This window comes from Prionailurus bengalensis, chromosome C1 (assembly GCF_016509475.1).
Source record: "Prionailurus bengalensis isolate Pbe53 chromosome C1, Fcat_Pben_1.1_paternal_pri, whole genome shotgun sequence".
NCBI lineage: Eukaryota > Metazoa > Chordata > Mammalia > Carnivora > Felidae > Prionailurus > Prionailurus bengalensis.
Genome location: NC_057345.1, coordinates 136,080,066 through 136,095,998, shown reverse-complemented (window position 1 = coordinate 136,095,998; position 15,933 = coordinate 136,080,066). Strand labels below are relative to the sequence as shown.

The 15,933-nt window shown below is 39.1% G+C and overlaps 1 protein-coding gene across 3 annotated transcripts in view; it reads left to right on the top strand.

The window, feature by feature from the left end:
* Nucleotides 1–15,933, top strand: part of ZEB2 (zinc finger E-box binding homeobox 2) — a 130,040-nt gene that overhangs the window by 111,827 nt on the left and 2,280 nt on the right. For 2 of the 3 annotated variants that reach the window (XM_043576634.1, XM_043576635.1), the window contains exons 5-9: nt 2,028–2,216; nt 2,938–3,152; nt 5,792–5,900; nt 6,832–8,801; nt 10,217–10,397. In XM_043576634.1, the coding sequence (XP_043432569.1) occupies nt 2,028–2,216; nt 2,938–3,152; nt 5,792–5,900; nt 6,832–8,801; nt 10,217–10,397 (2,664 nt within the window). The remainder of the gene's footprint in view (nt 1–2,027; nt 2,217–2,937; nt 3,153–5,791; nt 5,901–6,831; nt 8,802–10,216; nt 10,398–15,933) is intronic. The other variant, XM_043576636.1, reaches the window with a different exon arrangement.

The following is a 15,933-nucleotide window of genomic DNA, read 5'->3' as shown; positions in this document are numbered from 1 at the left end:
TTCTCGCTCTTTCTCTCTCTCTCTCTCTCTCTCTCTCTCTCTCTCTCTCTCTCTCAAATAAATTAAAAAACATAAAAAAATAAAAATGCAGATAAGGGGTGCCTCGGTGGCTCAGTTGGTTAAGCCTCCAACTTGGGCTCAGTTCATGATCTTATAGTGTGTGACTTCAAGCCCCGCATCTGGCTCTGCACTGTCAGCATGGATCCCCGCTTAGGATTCTCTCTCTCTCTCTGTCCCTCTCTGCCCCTCCCCTGTTTGTGCACGCTCCCTCTCTCAAAAGAAATAAATAAATGTTTTTTTTTTAATGAAAAAAATAAAAATGCAGATAATTCATAATTTCATCCAATCATCTCCTTGCTTAATACCCTTCAGGGGCTTCCTGTTTCTCTTAGAATAAAACTCAAATCCTTAACAGGGCTACCACACACCACATGTTCTGGTTCCTGCCTGCCTCTCTACCCTCACATCATATTGCTTCCCTTTTGCTGTCCGCACTCAGCACTGTCTTTTTAGATAGTGATACGCAGCATGCTCTTTCCAGCCTCCTTGTATGTGCTGCTCTTCCCCAGCTTCTAAAGTTAGTTGACTTCATGTTTTCTCAATTAAAGTTTTCCTGATCTTCTAGACTCCATCAGGTTCCACCCCACCCCTTTCACAGGACCACACAACTTCCTTGAGGAATATACATGTGAGTTTGTAACATTGTTTTTATTTTTGAGAAAATGTCAGTTATACTGATCATTCTCATGTCTTCCTGCAGGATGAAAATGAATCTGTTTTTTGCTTATCAAATCAAGCCCTTCCCACTTTCTGTTCTTTGCATCTATAATCCACAAGTTTTTAACAGTGAGGCAACAATAAAAATGAAATAAAAATAAACATTGAGTAGCTCAAACATCATCCTGCCACAAACTGTCAGAGATAATTAGTATGGCAAATACTTTAATATCTTATATGGCAGAGAAGGTGAGGTGGGGAATATAGGGTGAACGAAGCCTAACTGCTCTCAGAAACTATGAAAGTAGGGCTCCACCCCCTAATTATACTAGCAAATGACTTTCATCCACCTACTTAGGGTGGATACTACCATACCAGCCACACTCCCAACACTGGCTTATGCATAAAACTTTTTATTTAGGGTATTTAAGCCACAATTTATTGCAGAAACATATCTAGAAGTTTCAAATATACAAAGTTTTGTGACACAGTTGCTACAATTGATTTACAACTATTATCCAATTCATGGGAATGGAGTCATAATTACAAAAGTTACAAGTCTTCAAAATCACACAGCAGAATAGCTGTTTCTTTTGCTTTTATTAAGCATCTCTGTTCATTTTATTTTACTTCTGATTGTGAGCTTCATTTTATTTTCAGGCAGCTTTAAAAAATACTGATAAGGAAAGATAAAGTGCCACATCCCATGACTCTTTAACAAAGTCCCATTATTATCTCTCTAGGAATATCTGTCCTTTCACATCTGTGTCAGACTGTGTAGTCCTGGCCACCTGTGATGTTCAGAGAGTGGAAGGTTAAAAGCTTATATTTAGCAACAGGATGTATCTGTGGTTAAGCACTTTAAGTGTAGTGGACAATAAAAAATTAAATATACCTTTCTCAAAAGAAGAGGAAGTTTTATATAGACTGTTATAGTAGCTTTGAGTTCATATTATCTCTCATGTTATGGGTCTTAGAATGTAGCTCTGTTTTCTTTTTTTTTTTTAATTTTCCCTAAAAAAATTTGAAAAATGTCTTTCATTCTTTTTGAATTATGCAGACTAGTATTCCAGGAAGGAGGGAAAAAAAAATGTGCCTATTTCACTTAAAGCAAAGTGTCTTTTTTTTTTTTTTTTTTGCACGTATTATTCGATCAATAACCGGTCACCTGCAACACTTCTTACAAATAAATTAGGTGTGTGTGGTCTTTTTTGCAAGTCAACGTTTGGTAGTAACCGTGATGTGCGTGGGCTTGGGCTACCCACGAAGAAGGCCCTGCAAAGACGCTTCTTCTCCTTTTGTGATTTCAGTCAAGAATGCAAATTGCACATCAGACTTTGAGGAATACTTTGCCAAAAGAAAACTGGAGGAACGCGACGGCCACGCAGTCAGCATCGAGGAGTACCTTCAGCGCAGTGACACGGCCATTATTTACCCAGAAGCCCCTGAGGAGCTGTCTCGCCTCGGCACGCCAGAGGCCAATGGGCAGGAAGAAAATGGTGAGGCTGTAATTCATTTTTAGCCACTACGCTGACCTCTGCAGCTGTTACAATTACAAATGCACTACATGCCTGGGTGTTTACCTTAAAATTTGAAGAACAGCTGCAGAGGCATGGAATTTCATGAGCAAAGATTAGAACTGTAATTTTAGGGTATTGTGAAATTTTTTTTGTCAGCAAATTTGTGTCATTTGTACATCCAATAAAGAACAAGAACAATTAGAGCCTATTCCTAAGAGATAAAAATATCGGAATTGATTCCTAGGTTTCTGAGATATTTCACTTTGGAGGAACACAAAAAAAAAAAAGAAAAAGAAAAAAAAGAAAAGCAAAAGTTTAGCAACAGTGACCCTGCCCTTCTTCTTCTGACACCTGAAAAGCTCTCCCACGCTGTGAATCCCCGAGTCCCATGTGACCAAAGGTTTTACTCCGAACTGTCAGTCGCCTAAGGAGAATTTCCTCCTTCATCAGCTGTTTAAATTTCCCCCCAAAAGCGCCCCGTAATTAATTAACTTCCCAGCGCAGTGTGAGCTGATTCCGACACGTCTGCGCCGGGTGTGCGAGGGGCCCGGTGCGCGCCCAGGCCGAGGGCGGCGATGGCGCTCTGGCCGAGCAGATTGCAGGGATTCCTGTCAGACCATCCCGGGCAGGCAGCCCATTAGCTGCCATTGATTTACTGACCTTTTGGCCTGCTTCTCTCCCTCTCGTCTCTCGGCTACAGACCTGCCACCTGGAACTCCAGATGCTTTTGCCCAACTGCTGACCTGCCCCTACTGCGACCGGGGCTACAAGCGCTTGACGTCACTGAAGGAGCACATCAAGTACCGCCACGAGAAGAATGAAGAGAACTTTTCCTGCCCTCTTTGCAGCTACACGTTTGCCTACCGCACCCAGCTCGAGCGGCATATGGTGACGCACAAGCCAGGGACAGATCAGGTGGGGGGTTGGTTTTAAGTGATTTCTTTCTATAATAACCCCTTAGAGAAACGATATTGCTTTGATTGGCAATCATTATTAATTTTTCATGGCATTTTGAAGATGCAGATCTTTTAATGGTAATAGCTTTAATTGAGGTCTAAATGATTTTTTGATGGTCTCTTCTAATATGATTTAATAGTCTTATGTTCACGATCGAATGAGTGTGTTAATTTCTAATTTAGAAATTTTATTTGCACTTTAACTTGACTTTAGTTTCATTTTTATGTTCCACAAAAAGTGAATGAAATTGTAGCATTTTAATTATACATTATTAAACATCTCAGCAATTTTAATTCCATTTTTCACCTACTTTTACTCGGAAAAAATTTTTTTCATATGGGATCTAAGTCATAGTAAAAGAAGTGTGCATTTCTTTCGTTTGTCACACAACACCTTCAATTACTTAGAGTATTTTTAGAAGCTGCTACTAGTTTATGAAATCTAATGAAGTGTTTAAAAAAATCAAAAGGCAGATTACACACATACATAAAATAGACGGATGGATACCGAAATAGTGGACGTGTATTTAAAATGATCCCTTTTGATTCGTTTGTCTGTGGCTAAATGTTAAGATCACTCCGCCTCTGTTGACTTGTTTGTGTTAAAAATAAAAACTCTCTCTTGAACAGGTAAGCACGGCCTCTTAAATCCTTAAAGTGGTGGAATACGATCGATTCGTCCCTTACGTGGGTCCCAACAGGGTCCCCTACATGTTGTGGCAAAACTGCTCTCTCTGTTCTCCTAGGAGAATTGACTGCAGATGGATGTTATGTGTTTCAGTGGCAACAGAAATGGTGTGCCTGAAGTCCCAGTAACTGGCCTTACAGATCTGGAATCCTCCCATATAAGCCTTGCTACCATATCTGTTTTAAAAATTATTAAGCAGGATATTCTATAAAATTCTTACATTGCTTTTTTCTTGTGGGCATTATTTTCTTTGAATAAGGAAAATGAGGATAATCAAACACAATCAAGCAATGGTGATGATACTATATTATGGAATTTACTATTGTAAAAGAACAGCTCATGAAAATCATTCCATTTATAGCTGATTGGGCTTGTCACCTGAACGTTTTTCAAAGTTCAGTTACAAAAACTATGCTTGCATAGTTACACTTATGTAACAGTTTATCTCCCCTTGCTTATATGCACAAAATCTCTAGGAAAAAAAAAGTGCCTAGATATTTATCTAGCATAACTGCTTTAAATTTCACATGCAGAAGTGTGATTGTGTTGGCGCATTATGAATGGTAGCTTTGGTGTTGAAAAGTCCCCTCATTTGCTCATGGCATTTACAATTAGTAAATTAAAATGATTGTATCATATTAACAGTGGCACAACTAAAGTTTATAGTAGTCCTCTGAGGGCTGTGGGGGGAGACAAAGCAGCTGTTGCTGTTTGTTTATGCAACTCAGCAACATATGAGCGCTGGTCCCTCAATGGCGCTCGGCGGGCTGGGCTCCGCTTGATCTTTGAAGGTTGCTGCTGTTTGAACAAACCTCCCTGTGTCCCATGTAACACCATCTGTCTCACTAGGAATGTGGGAAGATTCAGCACACCCTAGCAGTTGTCATACCGTTTCTGTGCTGTCTTTTTGCAAAAGGCTTTTGTGTCATTGCTGCTTGAAAAAGGCTGACCTCCTACCTTGAGCATCCAGAGTGGATGACTGTATTTTTTTTTTTTTTTTTTTTTTTTTTTTTAGAATTCTAAGTCACAGAGCTTTTTTTCCCTTGTTCAAAAAGGTCAGCTGTGTTTGATTATATCTTTGCTGCTTTTAACTTGTCTTTTCAGCAAACTTTTCTTCTTTTTTGTCCCTACTCCCTAGCACACTACTAAAAAGGAAAATGAAAAGTCGTTGAAGTCTTTCCTACTGGCCTGTGATAAAACTGCTCAAGCAGCTATAACCCAAGATGTTGTCTCTTACATTTGATAATGAATCAAATCTGATATGCAGCACATCAGGAAAAACAGGGTTTACATTTGCTGCTAGCACAGTGAATGGGATATTTAAACATGCTTATCGTGTAATGAAATATTTATAGTCAAGAATTTTTTTGTTTGTGTATGTGTGCTTTTTTTTTCTTCTTTAAAATTGATATTGCTTCAGTATGAGATACACTTTTACCCTGATACAGAAAATTTGATAAAATTAGTTCTTTGCATGGGGAGTTTTGGGGGAGGCTGTTTAGAATTTTCAGGATAATATTTATTTATTTCCTTGACAAAACGGTTACATCCCAACAGGGAATCTTCAGATTTTAAAATGTGCCATAAACACAGAGAACCACAAACATCTTTACAATTATACTTTCTCATCTCCAAAGGCTCAAAGAAACATTTCGGAAAAGAGACTACAGAGATAATTCTAAAGCAAGTGTTGGATGCGCATGTGAAAGCCCCTTTTTTTTTTTTATTTGTTCCAATTTTATTGCCAACATTATCACTTTTATTGCAACTCTGAAAGACTGGGCAAATAAATAAACATGCACTCAAACCTTTTGGCCTGTCTGAAAAATAGAGGCCTTTTAAAAATATTTGTAACAAATTTCCTTTGTTCCTCCTGCACAAAACTGATGTCAGTCTTTCTCCTTTTATAGCACCAAATGCTGACCCAAGGAGCAGGTAATCGCAAGTTCAAATGCACAGAGTGCGGCAAGGCTTTCAAATATAAACACCATCTGAAAGAACACCTGCGAATTCACAGTGGTGAGTAGCAGAGGTGCTGGTGCTCACATTTGCATTTTGTGCCATTAGGAGAGTTTTAAAAGATTGTTTGAAATTTACACAATCCTGTTTGTAGCTTTTTGGAACTATGCTTTTATTTCATAAACTGTGCGGGCCTGCTCTGCCTTCCTGAGACTGATGGTACCACCAATAGCGTGATCTTACAAATCAAAGAGGAATGCTTAGACTTCCTAAAAATTGCAAATGCTTTGATTTGTTACAAAATCTAGAGGCTTCTTCTCGTCCTTTCAGCCACTCTTCTACAGATTAAGTATTTCTGACCTGAAGAAACTCAGCTGGCAAATTTGGAAGGGTATTCATTTTCAATACCTAACCATGAAAGAAAAAGTTGAAGAATTTTGGATGAGAGCTTTTGTATGATAAATGTTCCTTGATTCCTGGGAGCTGTATATTACAGAACAGCATCCTACCACTGAGATTTCTTCTTTATAACTATTTTGATAGCTCTGCCAAGCATTTTATTACCAAATTGGATGCTATTCAAAGGACTAGTTGGATTGGTAGAATCAATGGAATCTCTACAGAGTTGATTAAAGCCATGGCTACACTTCCCTTTAAATACTGTGACATCTTTATTGTGCTATTGACCACACATTAATCTGACACTCTGTTTAAATAGGAGGCTGCCGATGGCAAGACAAGATTTGGGATCTTGGCTGAAAAAGGCATAGATAGCCCTCACCTTCCACTGCTAACATCTTGAATTATGTTCTCCCAGGGTAGATAAAACCCAGAAACAGTTACGGCCACATAATTCTAAGCTAAGCACCTAGAATGTAGAGGTACCCCATTCTGTTCCTTCCATTTGGTTTCACAGATTCTTGTGTTGGTAGACAATCGTCATTGTTACCCAATCAAAGAAGTGTAATGTTAATTTTGATTATCATTTTAGGTGAAAAACCGTACGAGTGCCCAAACTGCAAGAAACGTTTCTCCCATTCTGGTTCCTACAGTTCACACATCAGCAGCAAGAAATGTATTGGTTTAATCTCTGTAAATGGCCGAATGAGAAACAATATCAAGACGGGTTCTTCCCCTAATTCTGTTTCTTCTTCTCCTACTAATTCAGCTATTACCCAGTTACGAAACAAATTGGAGAATGGAAAACCACTTAGTATGTCTGAACAGACAGGCTTACTTAAAATTAAAACAGAACCACTAGACTTCAATGACTATAAAGTTCTCATGGCCACACACGGGTTTAGTGGCACTAGTCCCTTTATGAATGGTGCACTTGGAGCCACCAGCCCTTTGGGAGTCCATCCGTCTGCCCAGAGTCCAATGCAGCACTTAGGTGTAGGGATGGAAACCCCTTTACTCGGATTCCCCGCAATGAATAGTAACCTAAGCGAGGTTCAAAAGGTTCTACAGATTGTGGACAATACGGTTTCCAGGCAAAAAATGGACTGCAAGGCTGAAGAAATTTCGAAGTTGAAAGGTTATCACATGAAGGATCCATGCTCTCAACCTGAGGAACAAGGAGTCACTTCTCCTAATATTCCACCCGTAGGTCTTCCAGTAGTGAGTCATAATGGTGCCACTAAAAGTATTATTGACTATACATTAGAAAAAGTCAATGAAGCCAAAGCTTGCCTCCAGAGCTTGACTACTGACTCAAGGAGACAGATCAGTAATATAAAGAAAGAGAAGCTACGTACTTTAATAGATTTGGTCACTGATGATAAAATGATTGAGAACCACAACATATCCACTCCATTTTCATGCCAGTTCTGTAAAGAAAGTTTTCCCGGCCCCATTCCCTTGCATCAGCATGAACGTTACCTTTGTAAGATGAATGAAGAGATCAAGGCAGTCCTGCAACCTCATGACAACATAGTCCCCAACAAAGCCGGAGTTTTTGTTGATAATAAAGCCCTCCTCTTGTCATCTGTACTTTCTGAGAAAGGAATGACAAGCCCCATCAACCCATATAAGGACCACATGTCTGTACTGAAAGCGTATTATGCTATGAACATGGAGCCCAATTCTGATGAACTGCTGAAAATTTCCATTGCTGTGGGCCTTCCTCAGGAATTTGTGAAGGAATGGTTTGAGCAACGAAAAGTCTACCAGTATTCGAATTCCAGGTCACCATCACTGGAAAGGAACTCCAAGCCGCTAGCTCCCAACAGTAACCCTCCCACAAAAGACTCTTTATTACCCAGGTCTCCCGTAAAGCCTATGGACTCCATAACATCGCCATCCATAGCAGAACTCCACAACAGTGTGACGAATTGTGATCCTCCTCTCAGGCTAACCAAACCTTCCCATTTCACCAATATTAAACCAGTTGAAAAATTGGACCACTCAAGGAGTAATACTCCCTCTCCCTTAAATCTTTCCTCCACATCTTCTAAAAACTCCCACAGTAGTTCTTACACTCCAAACAGCTTCTCTTCTGAGGAGCTGCAGGCTGAGCCTTTGGACTTGTCATTACCAAAACAGATGAAAGAACCCAAAAGTATTATAGCCACGAAGAACAAAACGAAAGCTAACAGCATAAATTTAGACCATAACAGTGTTTCTTCATCATCTGAAAACTCAGATGAGCCTCTAAACTTGACTTTTATCAAGAAGGAGTTTTCAAACTCAAATAATCTGGACAACAAAAGCACTAACCCAGTGTTCGGCATGAACCCCTTTAGTGCCAAAACTTTATACACAGCTCTTCCTCCACAAAGCGCATTTCCCCCTGCCACTTTCATGCCACCAGTGCAGACCAGCATCCCTGGGCTACGACCATACCCAGGACTGGATCAGATGAGCTTCCTACCACATATGGCCTATACCTACCCAACTGGGGCGGCTACTTTTGCTGACATGCAGCAAAGGAGAAAGTACCAGCGGAAACAAGGATTTCAGGTAATGATACCTATCCTTTTGCTCCGAACAGAGGAGATGAAAACTATATTATAGCGTGTACGCACACGTAGGGGGAAAAAAATCTGAGTGAGAAAACCAAGTGCCGTGTTTTCAGCAGACATGGCAGTTTGTTTTCACTTGAACCTCAAACTGAGTGGGCTAGCCAAATAAGTGGAGAATCAGTGGAACACTGCTCTGTCGAAGCACATGTGCCCTAAAAAAGAGGAAGACTTTAATACCTGTTTTGGAGGTTTATTTAGATTGATCTGTATGTTTTTAGAATCACACATCGATAGCAATATTGGACAGGGTTTACGTAGACGCTAAAAGTTACCATTTACAACAGTCACATACTTGTATAGATGTTCACAATTTGCAATCATTACATGTACAAATTTGACATGTACTTGGTCTTATAGAAAATCGTGTATTTTGAAGAGTATTTTAGAAAATATTTTGTGCATGCCACTTGACTTCTTACGTAGTTTTCGGACCAGTAAGTAATTTATGGTTTTCGAATACAAAAGCAGGTATGTTTTAACAACACGGATTATAATCCCTATTTGGAAAATAGGAGCACAAGGAGCAGTGTACCTTTGTAACAGCTGTTCCAGGATTCCAATTTCCAGTGCATCTGCCCTCTCTGTAAATGTATTTAAGCCTATTTAATCTCCTCTAATATTAATTAGTGCAAACGTAGTCTAAGAAAACTGAACTGTGAGCTAGCAAATGGAAATGTATGTTATCATGCAAGTTTGCACTCCTTTGGATCAAGACAAAATAAATATCAAGAAATTTAATAATTTACTGATCCACATTCATTATTGCTCAATGCTGAAGGCTGTTTTAACATAGATAGAACATTGATAAAAAGTGTTATTAATATTCCCTATTTCAAATTAGAAAATTAAATATAAAAATATAGCTTGAGGCCTTTAGTTGGTAGACATACATTTAAATAGATTGCATAATAATAACATTTTGTACCTAAATATAAAATTCAATTAAAATGGGGTTTCTACAGCTACAGATCATTTCTAAAGTTAACCACGCTGGAAAACACACAAATTCTGATGTGTAATGTTCACTCATGGATATTTCCCAATATAAAGAAAACTAAGGATTTTAGAAAATGTTATGTTTTTCTCACCTTCAGAGTTGACTGTGTTCTACCCTTGAAAAACAATGAGCTGTACCATGTAGGGCAGAGAGGGTTTATATTTTTGTGGAAATGTGAGACCTCATCCATTATTCGTGGAAAGTAATAGGTTTAAAACAAACAAAGAAACAAACAAACAAACGAGATCGATTAATAGCCAGCACTTTTGAGGTTCTCCAAATGTCAGCCTACGTGAAGTTGTTTGGTATAAACACAAAGAGAAGAGACTGTGTTGAACTATGTGATTATATCACAGGGAGAATTGCTTGATGGAGCACAAGACTACATGTCAGGCCTAGATGACATGACAGACTCCGACTCCTGTCTGTCTCGAAAGAAGATCAAGAAGACAGAGAGTGGCATGTATGCATGTGACTTATGTGACAAGACATTCCAGAAAAGCAGTTCCCTTCTGCGACATAAATACGAACACACAGGTATGAGTGACTTTGACTAGCTAGTTAGAGCTTCCCGGCCTGCTGTACATTTCATAATATTTAATGAGTACACTTGTGCAACATAAGATGGAACATATGCTGATACCTTCAACAAGGAAGAAATAATGCTTTTGCCTAGCTCAGTAGGACTTTTTTGTTGCCTGTTTATTGGATCATTCGTGTGTTTATGCGTGTGCTTGTCTTCAGATCTTTCAAGTTAATCTGGAAGCCAAATTCACAAATCCCGTCAAAGGTATATTTAAGTGGCCAGGGCAATGAAATGGCATGACACGGCCTCGCTACTGAAAATGTGTTCAAATTCCTCAGTTGTAGTGACTCTGTTTATGCGAAAATTTAATGAAAAATTCAGCCAGTCGTATATTAGTTTGATCACCCAAACTTCAAGTAAGCTACGACTTGGAGGTGGTTCTGTTTGGTTTTATAAATTGGCCATTTTTTGAATAAAGCAGAAGTGTTAGGACTGGGAGAGAGAAAGGTATAAGTCAAGTAATCTGCCAGACGAGCTACTGAAGCTACTTCTGTTTGAAAGATGACAATAAAACTTTCTAAATTTAATTAGCTTATTTCCAATGCACGCGTTACCGATTAGGAACAATCATACAGAGTTGACAAGATCGCAGCCTTGTTCTTCCCTCTGAGTGAGTAGAGAGATAGTGGGTTAATCTTTCAAGCCAAGGGAGAAGTACCATAATGTGGAGCAGCATTGGTTCCCACAATCCCAGATCTGCTCCGCAGCCCCGTGGTGGAGCTACACCTGTGCTCGCTCCCTCCCTCCTTCTCCTTCCACCTTTGACCACAAAGCAACCCAGCCCCATCCCTGTCCCTAGTCCCTAACCTGTTTCCAACTTTTCTCCTCGGGATATTTGGCATGCTGTACTGGCCCGAGATGGGAAAAGGAAAGAGTGTAGGTCCTCAAGCGAAATACTGGCAGGGGGAAATGATATGAAAACTCTCATTTTAAACGAAAAAGTCTAGTATCATACATTTTAACATAGGGCAAAAAAATATTAGCCTACCAATGCTTTTGGGGGGAAAGTGATGAAAAGACAAAAAAGAAAAAGATAAGAGAAGGTAATGTGAACACTTTCTGCTGTATTCTGACAAAGTACACTGTGCCCTTTTTAGTATTTGAAAATATCCCTGGGGAGCACTCGTCCTCATCATCTGCCCTTGTCCCTCACTGGGCATGTGCGGGAGGCAGCACAGTGACCAGGACCTGCCCGAGTGGGGGGAGGTTGGGTGAATAGTAGGTGTTCAGGGTATTTGTGAAGAGAACAAGGTTGGTAAATAGCAGTAACCTTACTGCAGCCACACCAATTCTCTCTTTCTTCAACTGGCTGATATTAGTTAATATTGTTTTAAAAGCTCAACTATTGATACTCCAAAGACAACCTAGTTTGAAAAGCAAATCCTGATAGTTTCTGCACTTGTGTGATATAATTCAATGTTTGAAACGTCAGAATTTTCCTGTATTTGTCTTTTATCCTAGATATCATAGATGTTTTCTTTAGTACTAAGTCCTATTTAAATATTTATGAAGATATTTTCATATCTAAATTTACTTTAATATTGTAATCAACCTCAAATATATTTTGTATTTCATTATTCAGCTACAATAGGCACATCACTGAAGGCATCTTTCCCTCTCTGATTGATTTTATTATATGACCATATGCAAACTCTATCATTTACTACATGGTGAGTCTAAAACTTTTATTTTAGTGAGGGCTATCATACATATTGACATCCAGTCAATATCTTTATTTCTTACAAATGAGAGAGTCCATAAACTTCATAGGCATATAGATAGTTGAGAGACCCAAAAGTTGACAAACATAAATATGCATCATCAATTTGCAAAATATGCTGTATTTTAAAAAATAAAAATAAAATGTTCTGGTTCCTTAAGATGTAAGAAGATCTGCTGCCTGGAAGTAATGTATAGCAACAAGATGCTAATCATCCAATGGGTTCTTTAAACATGTGATTAGTTATCCTCCCGTTGGCTTCCTAGCTTGTCACGTTTCCAGTGTGTTAACTTTTTGGTCTCTTGACCAAACATCTCATGACGTTACTACTGTCAGTGTATTAGGTTCCATCAATGTGAAGTTCTCCATGACTTTTCTAGCACTATGATGTACGTAAAAATTTAGTCCATTTCCCTTCCCTAATTGGGCCCAGAAGCCTTTTGTTTGTTTATGTTAAGCTAGTAATGCTTTGGGAATGTACTAATGTGAAAATTGCAAGTGAAAACAGTCTTTGGGTTGACTGAATCTAAGGTTTGGGAAATGAAGTTGAATCATCATTTGGTTATGTGCTAACTACAAATGTGTCATTGATAACGTGTGTTTGTTGCATCTCTACAATTTAACATATAGGATGGCTTAAATTAAGAAGGAAATTACGAGCTACCTATTCTTGAGACCTTGTGCTCTTTTACCTTGACCTGTTTAATTTATTTCCTAGGCAGACACCAAAGACATAATGCTTAATTTCCTTTACCCATGGCGTATTGCTGGCTTGCTTTTCCTGGGGCCTAGGCCTGGGATCGAGACTGGGAGACAGAAAGGGAATACTCTCCAAATGTTGACTTCAACGGGATTAATTGTCACAGGCCAGGACTGTGAAACACAAAATCTGAAACTCCCGTTAGACCCTGTCAAGAACTTCTTTGTATTCCACTGCAATTTAAATCTGACATGTCTTGAGTAATTTCTCTATTGAGACATGGTGGTAGGTACTCTTAACCCTACCTTATTCAGAAAAGTAATAGAAATATTTCTACTTTTGAGTAGATAAAGTCAAAGTTTTAAATAAATTACCAATTTTGTTTCTCAGTTATGTGATAATATTTTTCATACCACAAACCTTCCATTTATTAACTTCAGTTATCATTCTAGCTGTCAGGTGAATCATGAACCTTGAGATTAGAGAAACAAAATTACCCTAAAAAAGTTTTGATTCACTCAGTGTCAAGTTGGATGTTTTTCTGAATCTTGCCCATATAGAAATTTAATTCCAGGACGTCTTGATTTGAATCAGGTAAACCAGTCAAACAGATTTAAAAAAGATGAACATCCAAGTCAGGCCTCATTTAAATTGAATGTATTAAATACTTACTAGTGACACTTCTGGAGATTAGTAGTAGACTATTTCATCAAGATACAGGTCAGTCCCCCTACACTTACGCCCAAATTCTGTCCTTTGCCTGGCATGATAGCTGTACATTTCATTCTCTCAGGTTGTCAGTTCATAATGTAGAATTAATATATTTAAGCATATCATTTATTATTGACTGAATTCCTTGAAAATCGATTGTCTGCAATCATAGAATACCTATATAATAGACTGCAGTTTCATGGGCATCCCCCAAGCATTTCCACCAGGCCTTGAAAGTTGTCCTGGAGAGTGTGTGTTCTCTCTCAGGGCATTGCTCTGTGTTTTGTTTCTTTGGAAAAGAGAGAGCCATACCAACTGTGGCAACTGTGATGTTCACTCACAATTATTCACAGCCGATCTGTGAAGTCACCTAACTGTCCCACTTTTCTCTGCTCCTGAGCTGATGAGACATCCAAAGGAGGCTGTAGGACAGTTCCACTCAGGCATGCCCTAGCAACTAAAGCACCAAGAAATTTTCCATCTACCACCTGTCTTCTTTCCTTCAGATTTACTTCTTCCATGTACTCTTCTTATCTTGCTTATAACTTGAGAATTATTGAGCATGTATGGATAAAAATGAATAAAATTATCTAACATTAATTGAGTGCTTACTACGTGCAGTCCTCGTTCTAACCACTTTACCTATGTTGTCTCCTTTACTCCTTATGCCTGGATCACAAGTTGGGTCCCCAAAGGATCCTCAGGTCCTTTTACTTAAAGGGACCCTGATCTTCAGAGAGGTTAACAGAGAGGTTACCTGTGTTGCACAGTTAGTACGAAAAGATGGATTTGAACCCAGGCAGTCAGACTCCAGAACCCATCTCCCGTATTTAACACTGCACCATCCTGCCCTGTGAATGAATTGCTACCATCAGCAACATCTTACCCGTGCTCCTGCTGGCATCCTTTTCTTTAAGGTCCAAGTACACACAAGACACACCAGATTCATACATAGTGACTTGAAGTCTTCTGGCAGGCCAAACCTCTGTCTTTTTCCCAAATATACTTCTGCTTCCTGTTAAATTACCTTCCCGCCATGGTGGTCTTGTCAAATGGAAAAGCACGCCACCTTTCCAAATTCTTGGCGCTCCACTGGAATTCTCTTCTCTGTTGTCCAGTTTACCTCATTCGAAACATCTTTTCCAAAAGTTAAAAAGTGGTTCTTTTGTGGTCTGAGTTATGCTTTTTTTTTTTCTTCAGGCCATTAGCTGCCTTGAAGTAGATTACTAAAATCTTCCTTATTTCCAATACAATGAGTAATCACCAACAAATATTTTTCAATTTCTTCTCTTGCAGGTAAATAACTTCTTCCTACTCTAGTACTGCGCCTTACCACATCTGTCATCACTAAATTTATATTGGACGTTCCAGTAAGATAAAGACCATTAATGAAATAACATATAGCAGCCTACAGCATTTTCTAAATAGTAGCATGCCCCAGAGGCATTCAATAACATTATTAAAGATATGTGATTACTAATTGAGATTGTATATCACCATAGAACTGAATACCTGAAGTGTGTAGAATGGGTTCCTAATCTTATAACATGACACTTAGCAAATGAAAATGGGGTTGAGTCTACTATTGCTGGTTTTTAATTTAATTTGCCGAAATGCAGGTTCGTATGAGGAAATATAATCACATAGCTTCGTGTGTTATGATAACACCTAGTGCTCTACACGACACATTTCTGACTTTAACTCTGGAGCATCGGTCTGATAAAAAAAAATTTTTTTTGTCCATTCTATTTTGGAAATAAACTTTTAAGTATGGCAGCTATGGAAGGTGTTGAAGGCATTCCAGTGCTATTTGTGGCCTGGAATCAACCAGATGTGTTTAGGCTTGGCAGTAGTTTCGAGTTCCAAACACTGGTTAGAAACTGCCTGGAATGCCAAAGGAAATACAGCATTCTCTAGCTGGAGAGTATTCTAACACGCCACAAGTGGCTGACATCTCATGGAAAACTTGAGAGGGAAAAACGCTATCGGGAATTAGCTCAGCCTCCATGACATCCATCTTTCTACTTTGTATTTTCAAACGATTTCCTCTCTAATTGCCCTTCTTGGAATCATAGGGCCCATAAGACATTCGTCACATCCGCTGTCCACTGTTTCTGCTCCAGCCTCGCTTGGCGATCTGCTCCTGTTTGAGACGGAAGGCCCGTTTTCAAAGCACCCATTTGTGATGTAACCAGCACAGGGTGCCCGGGCCAACGCCAGCGATGATGCCGTCTTCATCACTTTCGTAGTCCTCGATTTCAAAGTGTAAGGGAGAGAATTACCCGATAAAAACGCGTGCTAAAGCACTAGAAATTTCCGATTCAATAGGACATTTTTCGAAGTTTTTAATGAGGCA